The sequence below is a fragment of the Fragaria vesca genome, linkage group LG7 (genome assembly GCF_000184155.1).
Source record: "Fragaria vesca subsp. vesca linkage group LG7, FraVesHawaii_1.0, whole genome shotgun sequence".
Taxonomy (NCBI): Eukaryota; Viridiplantae; Streptophyta; class Magnoliopsida; order Rosales; family Rosaceae; genus Fragaria; species Fragaria vesca.
Genome location: NC_020497.1, coordinates 14,883,032 through 14,906,431, shown reverse-complemented (window position 1 = coordinate 14,906,431; position 23,400 = coordinate 14,883,032). Strand labels below are relative to the sequence as shown.

General features: G+C 36.9%; 4 protein-coding genes and 1 non-coding gene across 5 annotated transcripts; 2 read left to right on the top strand and 3 right to left on the bottom strand.

The window, feature by feature from the left end:
* Positions 1–217: 217 nt before the first annotated feature.
* Positions 218–1,551, top strand: LOC101291773 (probable serine/threonine-protein kinase NAK-like). The gene is made up of 4 exons (XM_004308727.1): positions 218–433; positions 572–850; positions 956–1,069; positions 1,198–1,551. The coding sequence occupies exons 1-4, from the start codon at positions 218–220 to the stop codon at positions 1,549–1,551; spliced, it is 963 nt and encodes a 320-aa protein (XP_004308775.1).
* Positions 1,552–3,935: 2,384 nt separating this feature from the next.
* Positions 3,936–6,611, bottom strand: LOC101291478 (N-acetylglucosaminyl-phosphatidylinositol de-N-acetylase-like). Its single transcript, XM_004308726.1, has 7 exons — positions 6,336–6,611; positions 6,082–6,126; positions 5,920–6,000; positions 5,637–5,704; positions 4,675–4,723; positions 4,224–4,384; positions 3,936–4,002 (listed from the first exon to the last, which is right to left on the bottom strand). Exons 1-7 carry the CDS (start codon positions 6,450–6,452, stop codon positions 3,936–3,938), a joined length of 588 nt encoding a protein of 195 aa, XP_004308774.1. The 5' UTR covers positions 6,453–6,611.
* A 1,770-nt stretch (positions 6,612–8,381) lies between these two features.
* LOC101290899 lies at positions 8,382–10,027 on the bottom strand. Its single transcript, XR_185253.1, has 2 exons — positions 10,014–10,027; positions 8,382–9,197 (listed from the first exon to the last, which is right to left on the bottom strand). It is a non-coding gene; the product is annotated as an uncharacterized LOC101290899 (transcript).
* A 1,140-nt stretch (positions 10,028–11,167) lies between these two features.
* Positions 11,168–15,326, top strand: LOC101314887. The gene is made up of 11 exons (XM_004307320.1): positions 11,168–11,379; positions 11,659–12,041; positions 12,133–12,374; positions 12,925–12,998; positions 13,717–13,771; positions 13,865–13,939; positions 14,050–14,123; positions 14,216–14,264; positions 14,515–14,599; positions 14,692–14,748; positions 14,843–15,326. The coding sequence occupies exons 2-11, from the start codon at positions 11,705–11,707 to the stop codon at positions 14,890–14,892; spliced, it is 1,098 nt and encodes a 365-aa protein (XP_004307368.1). The 5' UTR covers positions 11,168–11,379; positions 11,659–11,704; the 3' UTR covers positions 14,893–15,326.
* A 1,814-nt stretch (positions 15,327–17,140) lies between these two features.
* Positions 17,141–22,423, bottom strand: LOC101314602 (pumilio homolog 4-like). Its single transcript, XM_004307319.1, has 10 exons — positions 21,752–22,423; positions 20,820–21,639; positions 20,129–20,714; positions 19,900–20,041; positions 19,711–19,818; positions 19,009–19,221; positions 18,817–18,927; positions 18,293–18,487; positions 17,702–17,876; positions 17,141–17,606 (listed from the first exon to the last, which is right to left on the bottom strand). The coding sequence occupies exons 1-10, from the start codon at positions 22,421–22,423 to the stop codon at positions 17,560–17,562; spliced, it is 3,069 nt and encodes a 1,022-aa protein (XP_004307367.1). The 3' UTR covers positions 17,141–17,559.
* Between the last annotated feature and the right edge of the window lie 977 nt (positions 22,424–23,400).

The window sequence follows — 23,400 nt, the reverse complement described above, 5'->3', positions numbered from 1 at the left end:
AATGACTTGAAAAAAAAAAAGGAAAGCAGAAAGAGTTAGGATAAACCTATTATGACTCTAATTCCTGATTCATAAAGGTAAATCCCTAATAGGGAGTCTATATAGTTGTTGCTGCATCCTTCACACAACACAACTTTGTTTCTTTTGTCTGAAGAAGCACAATCAAACTTGAGAGAAAGAAGAGTTACAATTAAAGTGCTGCTAGTGCTAGCTATATATGGATTCCTACACACATTTCACCAGTACACGCGGCCTCAGAGTCTTCAAACTCTCGGAGCTTGAGAAGGCCACCGAGAACTTCAGCTCATCTCGCTACATTGGAGGGGGAGATTTTGGAGCTGACATCTTTAAGGGAGTCATCAAGGATGGCAACAAAACCAACATCCATATACTTGTCTATAGGATCACCCGAGCACCTACTCGTAAAGCAAAAGTACGTACACATCGTTAACTCATTAGTTATGGCTAACTCATCATCTCCTTCTCAAACTATAAACAGACATGCACATACATAATCACTGTACTATTTGTTCAGTACTCATTAATCTAACTAATTCCGATAATGTGACAGAGCGACGATGAGTGGGCGAGGGAGCTAACAAAACAAGTATCAGCTATTGATGATCGTCCAAACCTTGCTAGAGTGGTGGGATATTGTGCCACCCGATACAAGAAGAAGGGACATGTAGAGCCTGTCCGATTTATAGTGGAGGAAGATGCCTGCAATGGAAATTTACATGACTATCTACATAAGGAACGGCATCAACCTCTTTCATGGGCAAAGAGACTCAGCATACTCCGAGATGTTGCTCGTGGCTTGGCTTATTTTCATGATGAATTAGATAACAAGGTACATACCTACAAACATATATATCATTCTTTTACGAACAAAATTTTTCTTTTACATCTAGTTGATTGATGCTTAATTACTTGGCTTTTTTCATGGATGTTGCAGATACTATCTTTCAAATCCTCCAACATACTCTTGGATCAGTTGGATGGGAACTTAAATGCCAAATTGTCAGGGTACTCGATGGCAACACTAGGTTCTTTCGATGACCACTTAATGGTATGTCGACATTCATCTTAAACATTTGATATTTAACTTTTGAGAGATCAAATATTCCTATTTGAATGTTTTAGTCACATACATCTTATATGTAATCTACTAATAGGACATACCATTGTTTGATACAGGATATTACACGTTTTTATGCGAGTTACGAAGCTCCTGAACTCCTTATACGAGGCGAAGTGACGTCCAGCAGCAATGTGTGGAGCTATGGTATCTTCATCTTGGAGGTCATAACTGGTAAGAATCCATCAGATAAGAACCTTCACAGAAAATTAAAGAAACTATGGAGCTCCGATAGAAGCAAGTTGGTGAAGATGATAGACCCCAAGCTTAAAGGAAATTATTCAGTGGAATCTGCAATGGCGCTAGCAGCACTAGCAGCTGACCATTGCTTGCAGGAAGAGCCAAACCAGCGACCTAGAATGAGTGAGGTCCTTGCAATGGTGTCTACAATGGCTGAGACATCAGAAAATTGATCTTTTAAAACGATGGAGAGCCGATTATTTTTGTTATATATAGAACATCGAAGAAGTTGAATTCATTAATTCTTGACTATAGAAATGAAGTCGTGTTAGAGTAGAGTAGTTCCTAAGTAGGATGGAAGTTACCCTTATCAATCTATATGCATAAACTGATAAAAGGGATACTGTTGTACTTATATATAGGGCTGGGCACGGGACGGGACGGGCCGGGATTTGGTGAATCCAGTCCCGTCCCGAAAATAAAAGAACGGGACGGGACGGGAAGGTGTTTTTAAAAATCTGTCCCGTACGTCCCGATCCCGATCGGGACGGGACCGGGACGGGATCGGGATCCCGACTAAATTTTTTTTTTTTTTTTTTTCAAGAACAAATTAATTGATTATCAAACACCACCACAGGTGAAAAAACGGGTTGAGAAACTCCAAGCATTCAAATGCTCCGCCACAATTGATCAGTGTATGAAATTTTCGACATTTTTATGCTGTTTGAAACAACATTAATGAAATTAATGGAATAAAAAATCCAAAAACACATAAACAAAAAAAAGAACATTGATGAAATTAGAAGTACTAAAATCAACAAGAACATAGGTGCATAGGTGCTAAATTACATCCCACTTTAAAAGTACTAAACATCCCACATTAAAAATTAACCCTCAAACAACAACTAAAAATATCCAAAATCACACAAGACAAAAAAAAAGAACATGAATGAAATTAAAAGTATTATTTTAGACCAAATTAAGTGTGGTTGAGTGCATTGTAACACCATGCAAACCTAAAAAATCAAGTATAAAATGAATAAAATCAAGTATTCTAATATTACGGGACGGGACGGGATTTTTCGGGATAGTCCCGTCCCGTCCCGTCCCGTTATGGTAATGTTAAAACGGGACGGGACGGAACGGGATTGCTATTTTCAAAACCTATCTCGTCCCGTCCCGCTAACTTTCGGGACGGGACCGGTACAGGATCGGGATTCCGGTACTAAATGCCCAGCCCTACTTATATAGCGTCTCTGCTAATGTAAGCATATATTGGAATTCCGTTTTTATTTTTAAAGCCATAAAGGTTGAGAAAATCTTACATGCGACAAACGCACCAGGTGGTCTGTGCGACCAACCACTACGAAACTGACACGTGTGACTTTTTTCCATGTCAGTTTATGCATATAGTACCAGCAAGACGCTAGTACCCAAGTGTCAATGTTAACAACCTCCTTAAAGTTCTGATGAACCAGGTGTCAATGGGAAAGGAACCATATCTTTCATATTCTCCATCTCAGTTGCAAACTATACAAGCCTTTCAAAATCCAAACCAGAGCCCGCATGAGGAACTGGTGTAACAAGAAGGGAAATTAAACAAGAAAAAAGAAAATATGTACATATATAGGATTTCAGAGGTATGGATAGCTAAATAGAACTTCCATACATATGACGCTTAACCCTCTCTGATATTATATGACTATACAACTACGTGTAACTACTCAAAATAGCAATCCCATTGATCCTTTGGTTGGAGTGTATAATTACATGTTAGCTTTCTCAATACTTGCAGAGTGTTTAATGAAGCATTTCAAAGAAACGAATTTCAGATATTCTGTTAAGAAAGTCATGATTTCTTTGCCAAAAGAAAAAATAATAGAGGAATGCATGATTTACAGCAGTGAGCAACTGGGAGTGGTTTTTTGAGCAACTGGTGGTATCTTAATTTGCACCTGAACTAAAGGTGCAAATTAAGATACCACCAGTAGATGTAATTATTCAGAATAAATTCAGCTAATCGAACTCCTTCAGGATTCCAACAATACACTGGCCAACCTGACAAAAGAAGAATTGCAATATAATTAGTGAGAACAAATGTACATGCAACAAATCAATTAGAATGAGCATGTCATTCACTGATGAAAGCTGATCCTTCAAGTAGTTTCTTATTCGTATTATTTTTATCTTTTTTGACATAATCGCACAAATTTGTTCCTATAATTAAAACTTTGAGGTATTTATAGAGAGGCTTATCAATTACACAAACCATTTTGTTCCTACCATTTTCTTATAGAGAGGTTTATTAATTATACAAAACAAAATTGGACAGAAGCTTCCCGCATCTCTATTTCATGGATAGCAAAAGGGCAGAAGAATAAAGAACTACTTTATTCCATCAGATTGGGATCTTATTACTGACTCAAAACTCACACTGAAATGTTGTCCCAGAAGCAGTGAAACTGTGCCCAATATTGTAAGGTCTCCAATCACTTTTCTAAATGAATGTCTCAGAAAAGAGAAAGAAACAGCATATAGAACAAGGAATCATGTCTTTACCTGCCGTATATCATGAGAGGAGAAGACTTACCAAAACACAAGTACAGGATCTTAGAAGCTACTTCATCTTTCTAAGCATGTTCACATAGGTGCAACTGGAAAATGCCACAAAAAGCTTGCGAAACCTGAAAATATAAAACGAATTTTAGAAACAAGGATAGCTCATTACACTATCTTAATTTTAGAAATATGTCCAATCTAGGGATGTTGAAGAAGTTATTGCTTGGAGTTCTTGTAGTTGATGCAAGTATAACAAGATTCACACAAGAAAGAAAAACAAGGAAGAATGTATGAGAATAACAAAGACATTCCATGCACTTTCAATTGATTACAAGTAAAAGCTTACCAAACCCATTGGCTTGCATGTTGTGCCATCGCCCGGAAGCTCTTTCGAGGTTGCTCATTTACCAAGCAATGCAACATTTCATTTGAGCATTGCATGGAATATATAGTGGACAACCATATATCCACTGGTCCACTATACTTGCGGAATATGTTTGTACTGACCTGACAATGGATTGGGCAACAAAAGAAAATTATCTAACAGATTCAACAATATGCGGTAAGCATAGCTAGTGATGCCCTTCTTTCACAATTATTGAAATACTACAATGATGAGTATTTAAATGCATCATCAATTGGTTGACGTGAAATAGGAAATCATAATCGGAGGACGGATCACATTGTCAATGGGTCGGGATACTCTTAAGTCTAAACATTAGACTGGGGGTCACTGGGCAAGTTAACTAAAATGCCAAAGATTATTTTTTTTAAATTATCAAAAGAAGAGATCATACAAGTTCCCAGGCTTCAATATTCCTCTGTGACGATGCATTTAAAAGCTTCCTGCTTTGCAACATCAACAATTATTAAATAGACTGGAGCAAACTGTAAATGTAATCAGATATGAATTCAGTAAGTAAACAAAAAAGAGCACAAAATGGCCTATCCTGGAAATGTATATCCCCTGAAAAGGGGTTAAGACAATATGCAACTAGCTGAGTTCATTTAAGACTTGGCCTTAAAAAAAAAATAATTAATTAATTAATTAAAAGCAGGCAGTTACATCATTTTCTTATTCATTACTAGTCATGGCAATCAAAAGAATTTTCACAAGTGCAATCTTCTCTATTATATGTTGTGCAAGATACCTAACAGGAAAACCTTTTCAATTTGAAACAAAACAAAAAAACAATAAAAAGTTTCTGCGACCATCAATAGAGGTTTATCCCTTTCATCTTATCACCTTGGGAAATACATAAAGTGAAAGGCTTAAACATATAAAGAGTTTAAGCTGCTTTAACTAGCTGTCATGTAAACTTCACAGCTACCATTACAAAAGCAGCATATCCAATAAATTGTAGTAAAGACTGAATATAGGTTAATAGTAACATAGAAACAAACAATTGAATAAATCATCTTAGATAACCATATACATATCTTAATTAGACCAACTTACTGGAACTTGGAAACTTTTAATCAAAGTTTATCAAATAATGGCACTATTCACCACATACTTATAACACTCTGGTTCTTTCTAAGGCATGAAATTTCCAACTTATGATCTGTCTGAAAGTGTTGAAATATAAAAGGATTAAATGTCCACGGATAGACAAATAACCAACAAGTGATGTGAAGAGTAGTCATCAAGTTGTAACATAAGTTTCAATAACATACATGGGTATTTATTTACCAGAATTATTTTGACCTATATAAGTAGTAACTGGAGGTGATAAAAAAAAAATGGTGTTCAGCATACCTTACACCATAATGCACATCACGGTGGTTACAGTGTCCCGAAACTCCATAATTATCAAAAGTAAGTATCTGTAAAACCCCATGTGAAATGGTTAGAAATGCAATATGTGATCAGAACGAGATTAGGTGTGCATTTCACCATGAAGTAGTCCGTTAAATGATGCTTATTGCACCACCAAAAAATTAACACAGAGAAAGAGAACTAGAAATTCACCAGAACAGAAATGATAGTAGAAGGTGAAGAGCTAAAGCGCAAACTAATTTGTTTTGAAACACTATCTTACCAAGTTAATGCCATGACTTATGACTTCCTCTTCAACAATCTTCGCCACTAAATTGTGGTTCCACATGTTGCCAAAACCATCCTAAGGATTTAAGAATAAATGGTTATAGACTCTCAAGATGGTACTAAAACAAGAGGTGGTAGTTACATAATTGAGTAGAACCTGAAGATCTGGATGGTCCAGAATCTTGACTTGTTGATGTGGAACCTGCATGCCCAATTTCAAATGTTGTAAAACAATGTGAATGCTCTGGTGAAGTACTCAGCAATGTATCAAAAGAACAAAAAGACTAAATATATTTAAAAGTTTTCAGAATGGGATGGAAGTAGAAGCTTAAATTTTAGCTAACAAAGTCACAACTATATTACAAATTAATTACAAAAGCCTCATCTCTCTAGTTCCAAATTCTACATCACCTTGAGCATTGCAGAAGCCTTGTAGAGCTCATCTTTTCTAGTATTTCCTTTACCATCTGCATCGCCTGCATACAGATGAAACTGAACAGTAATTAAAAAATACTTAATACCAGACATGATAGAGGCAAGTGTAAACTAATCTGCATATTCCTGGAAAGTTGCATAACAATAGTTACCATCGGTATAAGCAATGGTAAAGAGGCTAAAGCCTAAAACTACTGTACAATGAATAGACAGAAAGATTTGGAAGGCATTTGCCATCAAAGAGACAGTCTTACATTTATTCCAAACACTTATGGATGGAAAAGAACCCTTGTATAAATTGCTACTCAAAATGCAATTCGAATGTAAGTTGTGGAAATAATACACACACTAATAGGCTTGATATTGAAGTGATATCCCTTCTGTTAAAAAGAGAGATAGCCCAGAATTCCAATAGATATATTTCGATGCTCCAAAAAAAAAAAAAAGAAGAAGAAAGAGAGATGGATACATTAGGAGATTTTCCTGTTGGTTACAGATAACCATCTTACAAAAGTTTTGAGTGCTGTTAAAGTCCTAAACACCTCAGTGCAGAATATTTATTTTCATCAACTCTCTTGTCATATGTCCTTAACTATCTCCATGAATAGGTCAGAATTGTGTGCTAGATTTGATACACTTGATGTATCGAGGAAAACCATTCTCAAATAAGGCATGAGATTCTACCTTGTCTTGGTCCACAACGGGAATGCCAAACATATTTACATACAATAAAGTAAAGGGTAAAAGTTCTTGTTTCAAGCCTAATAAGAGAAAAGGAAGCACAACATTTTTTCATCTGTGAGAAGGTTTATTGGCTTAATTTATAAAGAGATATAAATTTAATAGAAGTACCAAAAAGGAGAAAGGATTAAAGCAAGAGTTTAATAAACCAGCGCATGCCACAAAATGTAAAAGGATGCAGAAATATAGGGATGAGTGTTACCAACTGACAAGCATAAGATGTGAATATTATGACCTCTCGAAGTGAGGTAGTTTATTGTGGGAGTGAAGAACCTGCGGATATGCAACAAAGATTTTTAACACGATACATAACAATCCTATGGACAGATTTCCTCTCTAAAATATAAAACCTCAATAATTACCAGGAGAATAATGCTTTCTAGGAATTAAATTATACTTTCTTTTCCATTCAGGACCTAGTTGTATTAATTATCAAGGACAAGAATTCAGTTTAGCAATATATGTAGCCACCAAGTTTGAAGGGCATAAGAAGCAATCTGATGTTTATATGATGAAGAGGAATTCTCCCTCATACCATTCCAACATTGAAGAGCCCCAACAGAATATAGACTAAAAAAAACTCAGCTGAAACTAAAGGCAATTGGACTTGAAACATGATAAAGCAATGTGTAAAGCTATGCTTACATAGACTCGTCATCTGGGTGGGCAACAACCAGCAACACTTTTTTCTTCTTGGCACCGCCACCTGAGATAATAAACTCATTTAACTAAACTAATAATCAAAAAGCACCCTTTAAAAAAGAAAGCTCAAGCAGACTGCCCACCATTATTAGAATCATTCAAGAAAGCACCCTTAGAAGGTGAGTATGAACCATGGAGGATTTTGAGCAGAGAAGCTATCCATATCACAATCACAAACGAGATAATCAATAACCACCCCATCTAGACTGCACCTGCAGACAGTTAAAAACATAACTTTATTCAGCTATACCCAATTCATAAAACGAAAGAACTAAAACTGATAGTCCTGCTGTGAACTGAAACCTCTGAAAGACTATAAAGCTATGAGAAATCATCAATGGCACTGAGAATTCGATATCGATTTACAAACTATTGAGTGTATGATGGGTTGAAGGAACCTCAAAAATCAATAAGAGCACTAAATGATGGAGAAACACACACGACGCCTGATCCTCCTCCTTTGCCGTTACCCAAATACCGAGTCAGTCAGAGCTGCATTTTCTTCTTTGTGGCAATTCAGAATTTTTAGTTACGTGGCACTTTATTCCATTTTTATCTTCTTCTTTTTTTTATGTTTTTGAAAAATTAGATTCTATTTTATTAGTTTTTTTGTTTTGTTTTTTGGTTTAGAATAGATTCTATTTTATTAGTTGACAGCAATTCTTCTAATATTGAATACGAGGCCTCCCCAACTGAGGTGAGGTAAGATTAGGTATTAATGATAGGTTTAATTTTAATTTTAACAACCTCCAACATCTCATAATCAAAATACTCTAACAAAGTTTTACTAATATTATAAGGTGGTATGCAGTGCAGTGGTTGGGAGTTAGTAAAACATATAAGTAACTGAAAGTCATGCAAGAAGGCATGTACAAATAGAATGCAATTAAGGTGAGATTGATCAGCATGTTTGTTACACAGGACTGCCTAAGGCAGGACTAATTTCTAAAACAGTCCTAGACTGTCTAAGCTTGGCTTAAGCTGTAATAATTCTTGACCCATGTTTGGTACTGCTTAGGACTAAAGAGTAGAATAATCACAATAGTCCAATCCCATGTTTGTTGCAACACTGGACGAAATTAATTTCACAAAAGATTACAAGATTTGACTTATCTCACAATTGTAATATTTGTCTTATCCTATTTCAAAGCATGGTCAAAAAACAACATACTATATTGAGTTAAGAAAGAATATATTCTGTTTCCAGAACTACAAAATATAACAACTGTATTCCACATATGCTACCAGCAAGATATGCAAACAATATGCATATACTCTATAAAATCTGAAACCTGTATGTATATGCTAGTGTCCATTCTTCATGACTTTGAATATCAAAATCCTTTATTCTGCAGAGCTTCTTGAGTGGCCATTAAGAACATGCAGTGCAGATACCTGTAACATTAATGCCATGAATAACTTCACAGCTTTTATCCACAAAACAAAATAGTTGTTTTAACTGTAAGAGCAGAAGCAATAACAAACAGACTAAACTGCAAAATCAACTTGAACTGAATAATGCCATGGTCGTTTATTGAAATTTGTCAAGGATTACAAAACAAACTTTCTGAGTTCTGAAACTTTATTGCAATTGAAAACTGAAAAATCCACTCTTCTCAAAAAAAAAAAAAAATGATAGAACTTCAGAAGCTATCATTTTTGTTGTTACATGTCCATGAATCTAAAACAGTGGTAATAAACACTTCGAATCAGCAACTAAGTGAACTCAATGCAACAAAGCAGCAACAAAAGCTTTACCATAAGAACCAAAGAAATGGCATTACAGTAACTGTATTCATAACATTGATACAAAAACATAACAAGATCAAATCAATTCTATCATTAAGGTAGTGAAGCAATAAAACAAGTACACAGCAGAACAAAACTACAAAGTAAAATGTTATTGTAAATTACAAAGCAATAAAACAACAAAGCGAAGCGAAGTAAAATGTTCTTGTAAAATGATCGACTGAAGCAAAGTACATAGTACATAACTTGAAAAACAGAAACAACAATCTAAGACATAAACCCATAAACAAACAATGACAGAAAATGATCAATTCTAAGCAAATCAAGAATCCTTAATCAATCAATTAAATACATACAACCCGTAAACAATATTCAATTCCAGATCGAGAAAGAAAAAAACAAGGCAGAGAGCGGTTGAAGATGAGAGAGAGCCTGGAATCGGCGAGGCGAGGAATTTCGCACCTGGAGGAGCAGGGAAGAGACGATGAGTGAGAGAGACGCGAGCTTATGGTGTCCCCCCAATTTTGGGGCCTCTGGGGAGAGGACACGGGGCTTGTCTATGCGGATTTAGAATCAGAAAACAAAGACACCTATAACCAAAGATGAAACTCAACATTACACTTTTATAACCCATAAACCCATAAGAGAGGCTACTGGGGTAAGTGATAGATCGAGATGAAGAACTAGCGAAAAAAAAAATGACGATGGAGATGAATATAAGTGATGGATTGATGGCTGAACTGTGGAAGATAGTAAAAAGAAAACCCAGAGCAATTAGGACTTTAGAAGACGAAAAGGGTTTAGAATTTGTTTATTTATTGATGTTTTTAGTTTTTAGTTTTAATATTATTTGGTTTAGCCCATGATTATGGGTTATCATATGTGACAGCGTCTTATTAGGTGGTCGTATGATCAACAAAAACATGTTGGTTAACAAATTTAAATACATGGTTTAATTGAGAATTTGGAGTTTTTGTTTAAGTAGTAAAAAAATGTTACACGTGTCAGTTTTGTAATGGTTGGTTACACAGGTCAACTGATGCGTTTGTCGTGAAAAAAATTTTCTCTAAAGATTTAGCCGGTTAACGGAATTATAATTTCCAGTCGAACACGAAACACCACATCATCCTTGAAAATCATTCCTAAAGACAATGGAAAGCGACAAATCTTACACCCTCAAATTCATTCTGTTTAACTTAGACAAACTTCACAACCAAACCACTTAGCTGCATTATTAGCACACCCAATAAGGATCCGACCTATATCCTTCTCTTTCTTGTCCAAAGCCACAAAACAAAAACAATGATACGACTTTCTCTAATCAGAGAGCCCCAAAACTATAATCTTCTTCAGGTTGATTATGTGTGCAATTAATCTAAAAAAGGATAAACCAGGCCCCCTAATTTCAAGGGTCAAAGATTGAGGCTCCAGATTCGTCTTACCTTGTACATATGTTCCCCATTAGCGTGTGACACATCCATCTCTTTCCCACATCAATCTTAACAACCGACACGTGTCATCCCAACCGGGTTACCGGCGACCCGGTTTGCCACCGCCCGCCCGCGTCTCAAATCATAAAGTGGCGGTTTCCGCTTTCACACCGCCCCAACTGTCTTATACAAAAACTAGACACAAGATTTGGATTCATCCTAGAAAAACCAACTAACACACATTCCGAGTTATCGAAAAAGTTGTCCATCTCTTCCTCGGTCCTATATTATTCTTGTCCCAAGTTTCTCGGCGACCAACGCAAGGTGGCGCGTGTATTACACAGCCCATTGATCCTAAAGGTTGTTTTATCCTCAAAGATCCTGACTTGATTTGAAAGGTGCGTTCACATCGTCCCTAGTGTTGTTATTGTTGAGAATCTTGTTTCTTATTCTGGGTATGTTTGGAGTTTCATAAAGTTTGAATCTTTATGTGGCAATTTGATTCTAGTGATTAGGGTTGTGTATCCGTTTTTGGGTTTGTTTTGATTGTGAAGTTTGGGAAGTTCAGATTTTGATGATGGGGTTGTGATTGGGATTTTGATATGGGATTTTTGAATGTGGTTTATGAGTTTTTATTGATCATTTGTGATTTAGCTTATGAGGACTATGGTTTATAGTGTTTGATAGGTTAGGTTTGTTGGAGAAAAGAGAGAGTGGTGTGGAATGTTATACGATCACATGGCAAAGTGGAACCTTGATCAGGATGTTGTTCGTTGGGGACTGCATCAGCTGTTGGATTGCACTCTTTCTAACGATTGTTCTCGGAGTACTGTTACTGGATACCAATGGGACACTAGTCAAGTGGAGTGTGTAAACGAAGGCTATGTTGAGCCTTGTAGCGTGGAGAATGATGAGGTTTTGGCTCGTGCGTTACAGGAAGAGCTATCTAGACTTGCAAAGGACGAGGCTGCGGGAGTCTCTGGTTATGGGGATGAGCCTTTGCAGGCATCGATTCTTGCACAGGATTGGCTCGGTCCATCAGGCAGACACAGTGGTGCTGGTATGGGAAAAGATTGACATTCTTGATTAGTTCAGTTGTTTGTGTTGTGTAATTTTTGGGCTTATTGTGATTAATTGATGCACATCCACAGGGCTTGAAAATGTTCAGGATGCAGTGAATGATTTTGGCAGGAAGATGGACACCAATGATTATCAAAATCAGGAATATGAAGGGGATGGTTCTAGGAGATATGGAAACGGGGAAGCATATGAAAATAATGAAGGAGAGTACTCGATGAATGGGGAAGACTTGTTGCATCCGATGGATATAACAGATGAGTATGCTCTTGATGGTGAAGTAGGGAGAAGACTGAATCAGATGGTTCCAGTTCCTGTAAGTTTATTCATTCCATTTTATAAAAAGAGGGTTTTATGTACTGGTTCCACTGCTTTTGCATATTGGTCCTGCCTTATGTTTTATTATCAGCTCCCTTTCTTTCTCCCAATAAAAAGAAAGCAAAATACAAAAGAATGGAATTGATAAAATAATTGGATGCACCAAGTTGTGAGCTGCATCAAGCATGAGACTAGCAAAATTACTTTTGTAAAGGATTTAACTCCTAAACAAACTAGGCAATATGTATGCAAATTCAAAGTTGCAAAGCTTATAGACTGAGCACAGCCCACCCCAGCCTGTGACATGTGTGGCAGTGAGGCAAAATCTCAGCCTTGCTCAGCAAAGACTAGAAATCTATTCTTTTAAATTGGTTCAAAGCAGTCTCTCACGTTAGTAGGGATAAGTGAACATGTATCAGAAGTGTATTTGTCCATTTTGCATTTTGTCTGCAAACTTGATTGCTTCTTAGTTGCTATTGTGCTATCAATGCTAAAAGTTAAATTGTCTTCCTTTTTTCTTTTTTTTCTTTTTTTTGCAACAATTGCAGCATATTCCTAAAACAAATGAGAAGATACCCACAGTTGATGAAGAGATATCAGATCATCAGAGGCTTATTGAAAGGTGTGTTTTGTTATGTCCATCATCTGATCCTTAGTGTGTATGAGTGATGAATTGCCTACGATATTTTCTTTTTCTTTCTTTCAATTTTATTTGTATTTTTTAGTAAACTTGCCGGTGTGTTAAACTACCAAAAATAGCTAAAATTGAGATAAGTTTGTCTGTGGTGATGGATTGAACACAGATGCTGACACATTTCTTATGATTAGTTTTTAAATACTTTATCATCTTTAAAAGTTTAAATAATTTCTTTATAACTCACTAATTATTTGTGTGATGGTAATTATATTATTCAGTGTGGCATTCAATCAAAGGTGTAGAACAATCTAAAGTTTAAAACACAAAACATAGCATCATATCTGTATCATAAGGGGTGGAGTTGGGGAGCTTTACACACAATAGGTGAGAGAGTAAAATGAGTTGAGGAATTTTCTGGACAGAATTGCTTGGTTTCTTACTTCTGCTGCTTTTGAAATCATGTCAAGCATATTACTTCTTCTCTACTGTGTGTGCGCCTGTGTCTGCATCCTTGGGGGTGTCTGCATCCTTGGGGATATTCTGACATCATTTTCATTTGCATTCTCCAATACTTGCTGTTTTAGAACAAACTTCTTCAGATGGAAACTCAGTGCCTCATTTCTGCTTGTTATCTGTTTATATAGAATTGGTCTGCAATGCTTCACTTCTGATTTATGTTTCTTTTCATCATTTCTTTCACTAGACTGAAGTTATATGACTTGGTGGAGTGTAAGATCCAGGGAGATGGGAACTGTCAGGTTGGTGCTAATTTGAGTTTTTAATTGTGACTTGTAATAGTGTGGATCCATCCTACTTATTTTGAGAGTTTCTCACTATTGGTGTTTTTGCAGTTTCGTGCTTTATCAGATCAACTATATCGTTCTTCTGAATACCATGGCCTTGTAAGAGATCAAATTATTCAACAGGTTTGTTGGCATTTCAGTAAGTGGATATTCAGTAATTCAAATTTCGCAATGATTATTGTTATTTGAACTTTTATCATCATTTGATGTTGGAATGACTCTTGATTTTTCAGCTCAAGACTCATCCAGAATTGTATGACGGTTATGTTCCGATGGGTTATGTTGATTACTTAAAGAAAATGAGCAAGTGTGTACCATTCTTTGCATTGATTGCTTTCTATCCTAAAATTTTTAATTAGTTTTTGCTTACCTATTTTTTATTTGACGTGGATAAATTAGGTGTGGTGAATGGGGCGATCATGTCACGTTGCAGGCTGCTGCAGATTCGGTACGAGACACTGCTTTTTGCTAGTTAATTATCAAACTTGATGTTTGTACATGTGTAATTTTGCTATTGGTAGTCAAATAACTTAGAAGGAACTTTCTGCTTCTCTCTTCTATGGTGAGATGTTAAGCAATTACAAGTACTAGTACTTCTGTAATAGTGCTACAAGTATGCCCCATGAATGTATAATAAGTTAGTAGCTTACTTTTTCAATTCTATGATTGATGCTGATATGTCTACTACTTTACTGCAGTATGGTGTCAAGATATTTGTTATCACTTCATTCAAGGATACATGCTACATTGAGATCCTTCCACATGTTTCAAAGTCGAGTAGAGGTAACAATATTTAGAAGCTAAAAGGCTCCTGGCATTTCTTTGTCGCCTCTTTCCAATATCACTGGTTGTGTACTTATAATTTACTTGTGCAGTTATTTGCTTGAGCTTTTGGGCTGAGGTGCACTACAATTCTATCTATCCTGAAGGAGGTAAAGGAATAACTGGCCTTTGTGTAAGATTTCAGCACGATTCTTCTGGGTGTTAACTTACACATTCTCCTCTTGTATTTGATTTTTTCTTCAGAACTTCCTCCGCCCAGCTTAAAGAAAAAGAAGCATTGGTGGAACTTTTAAGCCCAAAGAAGAAGAAATGGTGGTACTTTGGAAGTGAGGAACTCCGATTAACACAATCTCACTATTCTGTTTGAGGAGGTTTCATTTTGTTTTGCCATGTTCAAACCTTCGGCTCCCAGGATCAGAAGCTTTTGAGCCGTTGCATCAACCTTACGAATTGGTGTCCACATAGTTCACTTGTTTCGGCTGTATTGCACAGAAAGCTGATTCCTCACTGCTCTAATTCCACAGTAAATAGGTTACATACTTACATTCTTTGATTGATTTTATTTCTTTTAGTTACCTCACCTCTGATTTAGATCATTTGTCATTAATTTTTGTACATAAACAATTTCTATCCATTTTGTTATCTTTTGTGTTTCCTAGTTCTAGTTCTTTCTGTTCATTGATTCGTGCCATGATGTTAAATGAGAAATGCATGAAACGTGATTCTATACTTTATTTGACCAAAGAAAAAACACCAGGTAGCTCGTCTAGGATGGTCAACTTCGACTTTTCTATGGCCACCTCTGTGCCTATGTGGACGGCTATCTAGAAGCAGATTTTTGCCTATTCATCTGTGGGAGAAGTCATCCTATAAACTAATTGATCAAATTTTAAGGCAAGTAGTAGCAGACGATGGTCACTAGTACTGCATCTTGTGTCACTAGTTTGTGAACTTTGGCCATCTGTTATGTTCAGTTTAATGTAAAGAAAACAAAATGGTCCCTTAATTAAACTCTCTTTACTATAGTAGTTTAGTTGATAGGCTGCTTACCTCAACAAAGTAAACCCCTAAAAGGGGTGGGTTAAGTTGGAACTTGAGTAGGCTTCCAAACGATACAATAGGGTAACCTACCCAGTACCACTTCTCCACCCCATGTCAGCTAGATTTCATCAAACATTGACAACTTTGGAGCCTCATCGGTCTATAAAAGCCCTTCATCCTTCCTTTAACATTAACAAGAAACACACCTTCAGTTCCTTATTTTTCAACAAATATGGCTGGTTTCAAGCATTGTTCGCCATTATCCATCATGGTAGCAACATTGTGTTTGTCAAGCATTGACATGATCTTCGGCGCCAGGCACCTATTGCAGACCTCAATTCCATCGATTCCTATGCCCAAGGGCTTCCCTCCACTGCCTTCATTGCCAACACTGCCTGTGCCTACTACACTGCCTCCATTGCCAACTCTGCCGAAACCCACAACACAAATCCCATCTGTGCCAGGCACAAAAATGCCATCTCTCCCAAATCCAACATTGCCAAACCTTCCCACTGCTCCCAAGTTCACTCTACCTCCACTTCCAGCCACTACATTCCCCTCCTTCCCCACTACAATCCCTTCACTTCCCACCATTCCGACCACGATTCCATCAATTCCTTCCCTCGCACCTCCTCCATCAAATTAAACAGCTTCCTAGTCCTACGTGGAAATCACGGAACCTGCAACGGTTCTGCATTTCAGTGTTCACTATTACAGGATTGAGCTAGTCTATTCACTTTACTTTGTCTTGTGGAGTTCTTTATCTTGAAGCATCCTTCTAGATGCATCTGTTGTAGTCTTTTGATCATTTTCATTTGTGTAATACTATTGTTATTTCTGTCACCTTCTCTTTTGTGTTGTATTCAGATATGCTTTTTCTGAGCTCCTACTAGTTTGTGGTGGTTATATATCATCCATAAACACTGAGCATCTTGAGCACTTAACCAAACCATTGATTCAAGCAATGAATAGTAGTAACAAATTTATACAAAAGAACTTACAAAGTTTCAAGACAACACAATTCATAACTTCATATCTAGGTCTAAAAAAATAATCATTTCTGCTACACTGGCAACAGGATCAACTCATCAACTCTATGCATGGCAATGAAATCACTGCTATGCTATGACCCGATAGTTATCATCAACCTCAAGATTCAAATTGCTCTTCAGCCATCCTGAAGATGGTTCATAAGTCATAATCACTTTGGTTCATATGATACACAGCAGTAAGCTCTACAAATAATGTAAAGAATTGTTATACAAACTCTGACCTAATTGGTGACATAAAATTGTTAAGTTCTCCTCTTAATCTTAGTTTCGGATTAGTTAGTGTTTGTCAAGCTTTAAGATTCAGCAAGTACAAGCTGATCTACAAGTACCTGCAACAGTTTATAAGCTTCTAATCCAGTCAAAAATTTCCTCATACATCAATAAGAAATAGTGAACGAGAAAATTGAAGTATATTTACACTATATTTCGTTCTCAAAGTTGAAGAGCCTACTATACATGAACACACTCCCCTATTATTTACCCCCTCTTTCAAATTCCAAGTGCAGTTAACCATTTACACTTAAAAAATGTTAAGAACTGTACTCCCAAAGCCCAAAACAGTCTCAAATACTACCTTGACCTTCCTTCTCCAGACAGCCTAGAATGATCCTCCATGTGATGTCATCATGGTCATATTAGAATCAGCTTTCCAAAACTATACAATAGGAGGAGAATACCCAAAATTGTCATATGGCAGGGGACTCTGGATTTCATGCTTATTTACAACTACAATTTCTCTGTATTATTGCAATCGATGCGGCAAACTTGTTATGGTCACTGTCCACGTTAGCTGTACAAAATGATGCATATTTATTGATGGTGGCTAGAGGAAAAATGCATTCCTTGCTTCAAAATTGGGATGCGTAGCTATGCTGTGGAAGATGAAACTGAGGACGACAACCCTATGCGCCTTTCTGCATATAATGTGCATCAACAACATTGTAAGCAGTTATTAAACGTTGTACATCTGTAACAGATAGAATGAAAAATGGAAATAAGGTTTCCTCACCTCCCGTTGTAATGAGTTTCTCGACACGGGTAACAATATGTTTACCATAAGTGTACTTCTTCAAGGCAGTCAAATGAACCTTAATGCGAGAAACAATCAACTCAAGACTCTGATCATCACAGGTCTCAAGAACCTTCTGCACCACATAGTTCCCAAATGGATCTTTCATCATGGCCTGCATTATCATTAAAATTGGTTAGATGTACCTATATGACATGCAAGGGTTAGGCTCCAAGACTTTGGTTGGACTTAGGTGTTGACACATTACAATAACTTTAATCTCATTGTCTTTTCGACCAAAAAACTTTCAGAAATCCTGTTATATGCAAATTTGGGCTAGAAATCTTTTTAAGCTTGATGACACAACACAAGAACTGTTAGTTAATCATTCTTTCATAAGGGACGTTTACTAACCCAGCAAAAGAGGTTCATACTAATTCCAAAAAAAAAGAAAGAGGTTCATACAATTATTCCCAACAGTAAGTGATTGACTACTAAATCATTTTTGATTTCTAATAAATTGACTTATCTTCTGCAGAAAAAAGAAAGAAAAAAAATATTACATTGAACAGAACTACTCATAGCACAGACCTGCAACGGCTCATTTTCATCAGTGGAACCAAGCATCTCTTTTACCAAGAACTGGCGCTCCTCAGGACTCCCAAAAATCAAGCATTTCTCCACGACATTAGAAGCAAACTTCTGCTGACTCATCTTTACAATTTGTCCAGCAAGCTGGTGAATAATTGCAGACCGTTCATGCGGTTTACCATGTTCAAGGACATGCTGCAAAATAGAGGTTTATATCAGGAACACACAGCTGATGATGTTACACAAAAGTATCGGTTTTCAAAACAACTCACTGCTATCTATGGCTTTCATACGTAATAAATCAAAGAAAAAGGAATCAAGTAGAGGAGCATCCAGCTCATGTGTCAATATGGTCATGAAACTCTCAACCAGATAACAAGAGGAACATGTCAAATACAAATTTCATCTGGAACTTACATGACTTCACAAGATACAAACAAATAGAAACAATCCAAATGTATCTATTAGAAAGAAAAGCTTTTAGCTCAACCACAAGCATATCACGATTTAATAGTTTCGAATACCTGAATAACATAATTTCCATACTGATCCTGGGCCAAAAAGCATACAGATTGCATAACTTCATCCATGATAGTTTCTTGCGTCTTTGAGTCATCACAATGTTCCAGAACCCTCTATAGGCATCCAAATACACTAGTGAATAGTAAATTAAAGAATTTACTCTGTACTAATGAACAAGAATGCAAACAACTAACCTGCACGACACGGCAACCATAAGGATGGGTGGACAGTGTGACAACTTGCCCATAGAAGGATGAAATGATAAACTGAATTTGATCTTGAGGGACACATTCTATACACTTCTGAATGACATGATTCCCATTCTGATCACGGATACATTTCATGACTGAACCATCGAGTTCTGACACCATTTGAGCCTGCTGATCCATGTCAACCACTTCCAACGCCTATTGGCAAAATCTAAAGCATTAGTCTCCCATTATGATGTATCCAACACCGGCCATAAGTATAAACATTTCTTAAGCAAAATGATGATTTGGATCTTTGTATTCTCAATGAACCAAACTGCCTTTTCCACCAGTGAAGAGCAAAACAAGACACGGCCATCAGTCATAATAACAGCCATATCTCATATCAGGAACAAGCATATTGTACATAAACATACTTAACATGTGGAAGGTCTATTAAAATTTCCCAGAATTCTTTTTATCTAAACCAACTCCTCTTATCCATAAACTTGCATTCATCTTTTTATTTTGCAAGCAAGATACACATCATATTATGCCATTGGCATATGACAATGAAGCAAGCTAGTGAGATGAAAAACATACGTTACAATTTACATTATCAAAGCTATGCAAATTCTGAGACCTAGAAATGCATTATGTAACAACATAAGAAGGAATAAGAGCAAGAATAGAGGATCAAGAAATCACCTTCTGGATCACTCTACAGCCATACATTTGCAGACTGAGAGGCAAAACATGCCCAGTAAGTTGGCTCGTCAATTCTTTTCTTTGGCTTTCTGTACCATGCTCAAAGAACTGCAATTGACAAGGAAATATATTAATAATTATAAAATGAAATAAAGGCATCTTGGAGCTTTTGAAATACATTTTTTATACTTTCTGTATGACATAATTTCCAAACACATCAGTCATCAAGGTGCGAGCATGAGGGATAATCTCAGGGAATATTCTTGTTTTTTCTTCTACAGTGGCAGTTTCTAGTTTCTGCTGAATAAAGCGACTTCCATACTGATCGGTACTGCATTTAGAACACAACATACAAAGTAAGAATCACAGCCGAAACAACCTAAGAATAATATACAATGAAAGGAAGTACTATAAACACCTGAACTCAACTACATGATCAACAATATCTGCAAGTTCAAAAGACTTGTTCTTGTTGTTCTTGAACTCATCTAGTAATGAAGATGATGATGCATGTCTTCCTTCTATGTCGTTTCCAACATCAGAGTTCCAGGCGCCGACTGATCCTCCCATTGGACTTTTCATCATAGAATTAAACCGGGAAATTTTCTCATTCTGAAACATTGAACTTCCAGATCCAACAGAAGGAAGAAATGAGTTTGCCACTGAGATTCCTGGATATGTCATTCCAAGACCATATGATGGATTCCCAATATAACAATGATTAAACCCTGCAGATTTACGTAAAAGGGACATCTCATACTTCCTTTGAGCAAGTATTGCTTCGAGGTATGCTCGCTGCCCCTCTAGTTCTCCATGCAAAGTGCCAAAATTATTTTTACTCAAAGAATAACCACTTGGACTAGCTAGAGCACGTCTTGCACAATTATCAGCTGTTTGCAATAATTGAATTTGCGACGGGTCTAAAAATGAAGAATGAAGGCCAGGACCAAATTTGTTCCCTAATCTGTTCATACTTTGTCCATCACCATTACCAGTAAACCCTGCTGCACCCAAAATAAATTAAAAGAAGATTGATGGATAACTATCTCTTCAACTATGGTTCTCGGATGATATTTTATATGGAATACATAAAAATTTTCAGAAACAACAAGAATTACCTGCATCAAGATGATTGTTCAACTTCTGATTTGCAGGATAGGCCCCCGAAGCATGACCATTAAGGTCGATTCCTGCTGGGGTATTTACATCCTGGTATTGAGCATTCAACCCTTCAAAAGTTCCAAGTCCTGAAGAACTCCCGTTTGAATAAAGACTAGGAGAAGAAGTTCTTCTAGGAAAATTAACATGCCCATTTGGTGCATTACGGTTTGTCAGAATCCCATTTTTATTTGCTAAATGAGCATAATTTGTAGAAAGGGAAAAGTTTTCAGCATTTGACTTCTCTATCAATTGCTGTTGCAGCCTCTGGTTCTGACTGTTTGGTGTGTTGAACAGAAAATCACGCTGATTATCAAGGTCCCTGCGAAGCTGAGACTGAAGACGATTATCTTCATCTGCAGATGTAGCTTTTGAGAGGCTTAAGCCAGAGAAATTTTTTGTCATATTGGGCAATTCAGTCATGGCAGGCGAATTATCACTTTGGATATCTGCACCACCAACATTAGGATACACTCTTCCCATAGGAGGAAGACCAGAACTTCCAAATAATTGTGGGTCTGGAGTTCTACTTCTTGATAAAGAATGACCTCCAGCAGATACAAATGACTGAGAAACAGGGGTACCATGGTTCTGCATTCCTATCAGGCCACGTAAATCTGCTCCGGTGTGCAACCCCTCTATAGAATCTACTCCATTACACAATCCTACTGGTTGTGGATCAGCCATGCCTTTTGAATTCATAACATCACCAAAAGCATTACAGCTTGATGGTCTTAACAAGGGGCATGAAGTTGGCTGATCAATTCCTTCCTGCAGCACATGCCATTTATAATTGTAAGAAGAGACATATAAAAAAGCAAAATAAAACGGCCAAGCACTTCATCACAATAGTTGTGCATGCCAAACTTCCTTACACAATTACCTGTAGAATGTCAGCAAAACTCTTCCTCCTTGCACCAAGTCCATTTGTCGAAAATCCAGTCAAACTAGTCGAACTGTTATCAAGCCACTCAGATGACGTATGTCTAGGCATACTATTCCCATTGGCATTTCTCAATTTGTTCAAGTCATTTTCTGTTTTCTGTGCAGAAAGCCCCGGCTGCGTTGAAAACAACGATTTATCGCCATCGCCAACTATATTGTTCCTCCTCCAATCCCCATTGCCTTCAAAAGAAGATCCACTCTGAAACCTCTGTGCCACACGCCAATCCTCTCTTGACAACAAAGGGGGAGGATTTCTTGGGTTGATATTATCATGTGAATAATAGTACGAGAGATAAGCAATATGTGAGCGAACCTCATCTTCAGAAAACCCCCCATTGTTACTACTGACCCTACTACTCATATCCCTATCCCTAAAATCAGAATTCCTAAACAGGCTACCCACAGCACTCAGCGATCCCTCAACAGTTGGCGGTGCACTGCCACTCCTATACATATTCAAATCCCTACCCATATGAATGGCTTGCTGATTGCGATGCTGCCTTAGAATCAGCTCAAGCTCACTTTGCAACACATCTGATAAATTCCCATTGGAACCTTGCACATTATTATCTAGGGTGGATAGCGTATCTATCTTTCCCCCAGTAGCCATCTCCAAAACTCTAGTTCATCAAAAAAGGGAAAAATAATTAACAAAATATATAACAATTTCAACTGAAATGGCTAAATTGATTTATGCTATTTATATCTTAAGATTTCAACTAGTTTCAGTTTCAAGAAATGACAATCTTTCCTTGAGAAACATAAAATTTCTATTCTAGGAATAGAACAACCCAGAAAAATAATGAAATGATCAGATAACGTCATTCCTAAGCTCATAGTTTGCCTTGAGTATCAAAATTCCCACAAAATTGGAACAAAAAATTCCGTACCTTTACAGTGAGGACAAATCCTCACATCAACCAATATCAACAAAAGAATAATCAGATCTTCTCTGCTAGCTGCATCATCGTATATAGAAACAAATTAACCAAAATCAGGGAAGAGGCGTGCAGCACATACTGAATGCAAAAATCATAACTCAATGTTCAATACACACAAAATTAATAAGAAATATGTAAAGGATCAAAACTCCATTGTCGTCGGAGAAACTCACGTCGTGGAATTCAGCGCTTCGATTCGTTTGTATATAGAATTAAAAAGAATATGTATTACGTGAATGTCTGAAAAAGAAAAGCTATGAAAGCTTTTCTGGAATCGAAAATCTAGGCGAACGAAATCCGGAAAGGGTTAAAGAGAGTAAATATACAGAGGGAGAAGGAGAGAGAGGGACAGGGAGCTAGAGCCTAAGGGAAGAAGGAGAAGGTTGGGATGATTAGATCGTGAGGGGCTGATGAAATTCTTCGAAAAGGCCGGTTTTAGATTTTTGGAGAGAGAAAGAGAAGGGACTCGGTAGGAATGGGAGGGTCGGGAATGCGATGAGCCAACTGATCGGAAATCGACGGTGATGGGTGGAGGAGGGGAGGAGTTACGTTGCATGGGAAATGGCCCAAAATTATCATTATTTTCTCTTCCTAAAATAAATTCTAAGCTATATATATATACTACATTTCATGATTTTGTAACATG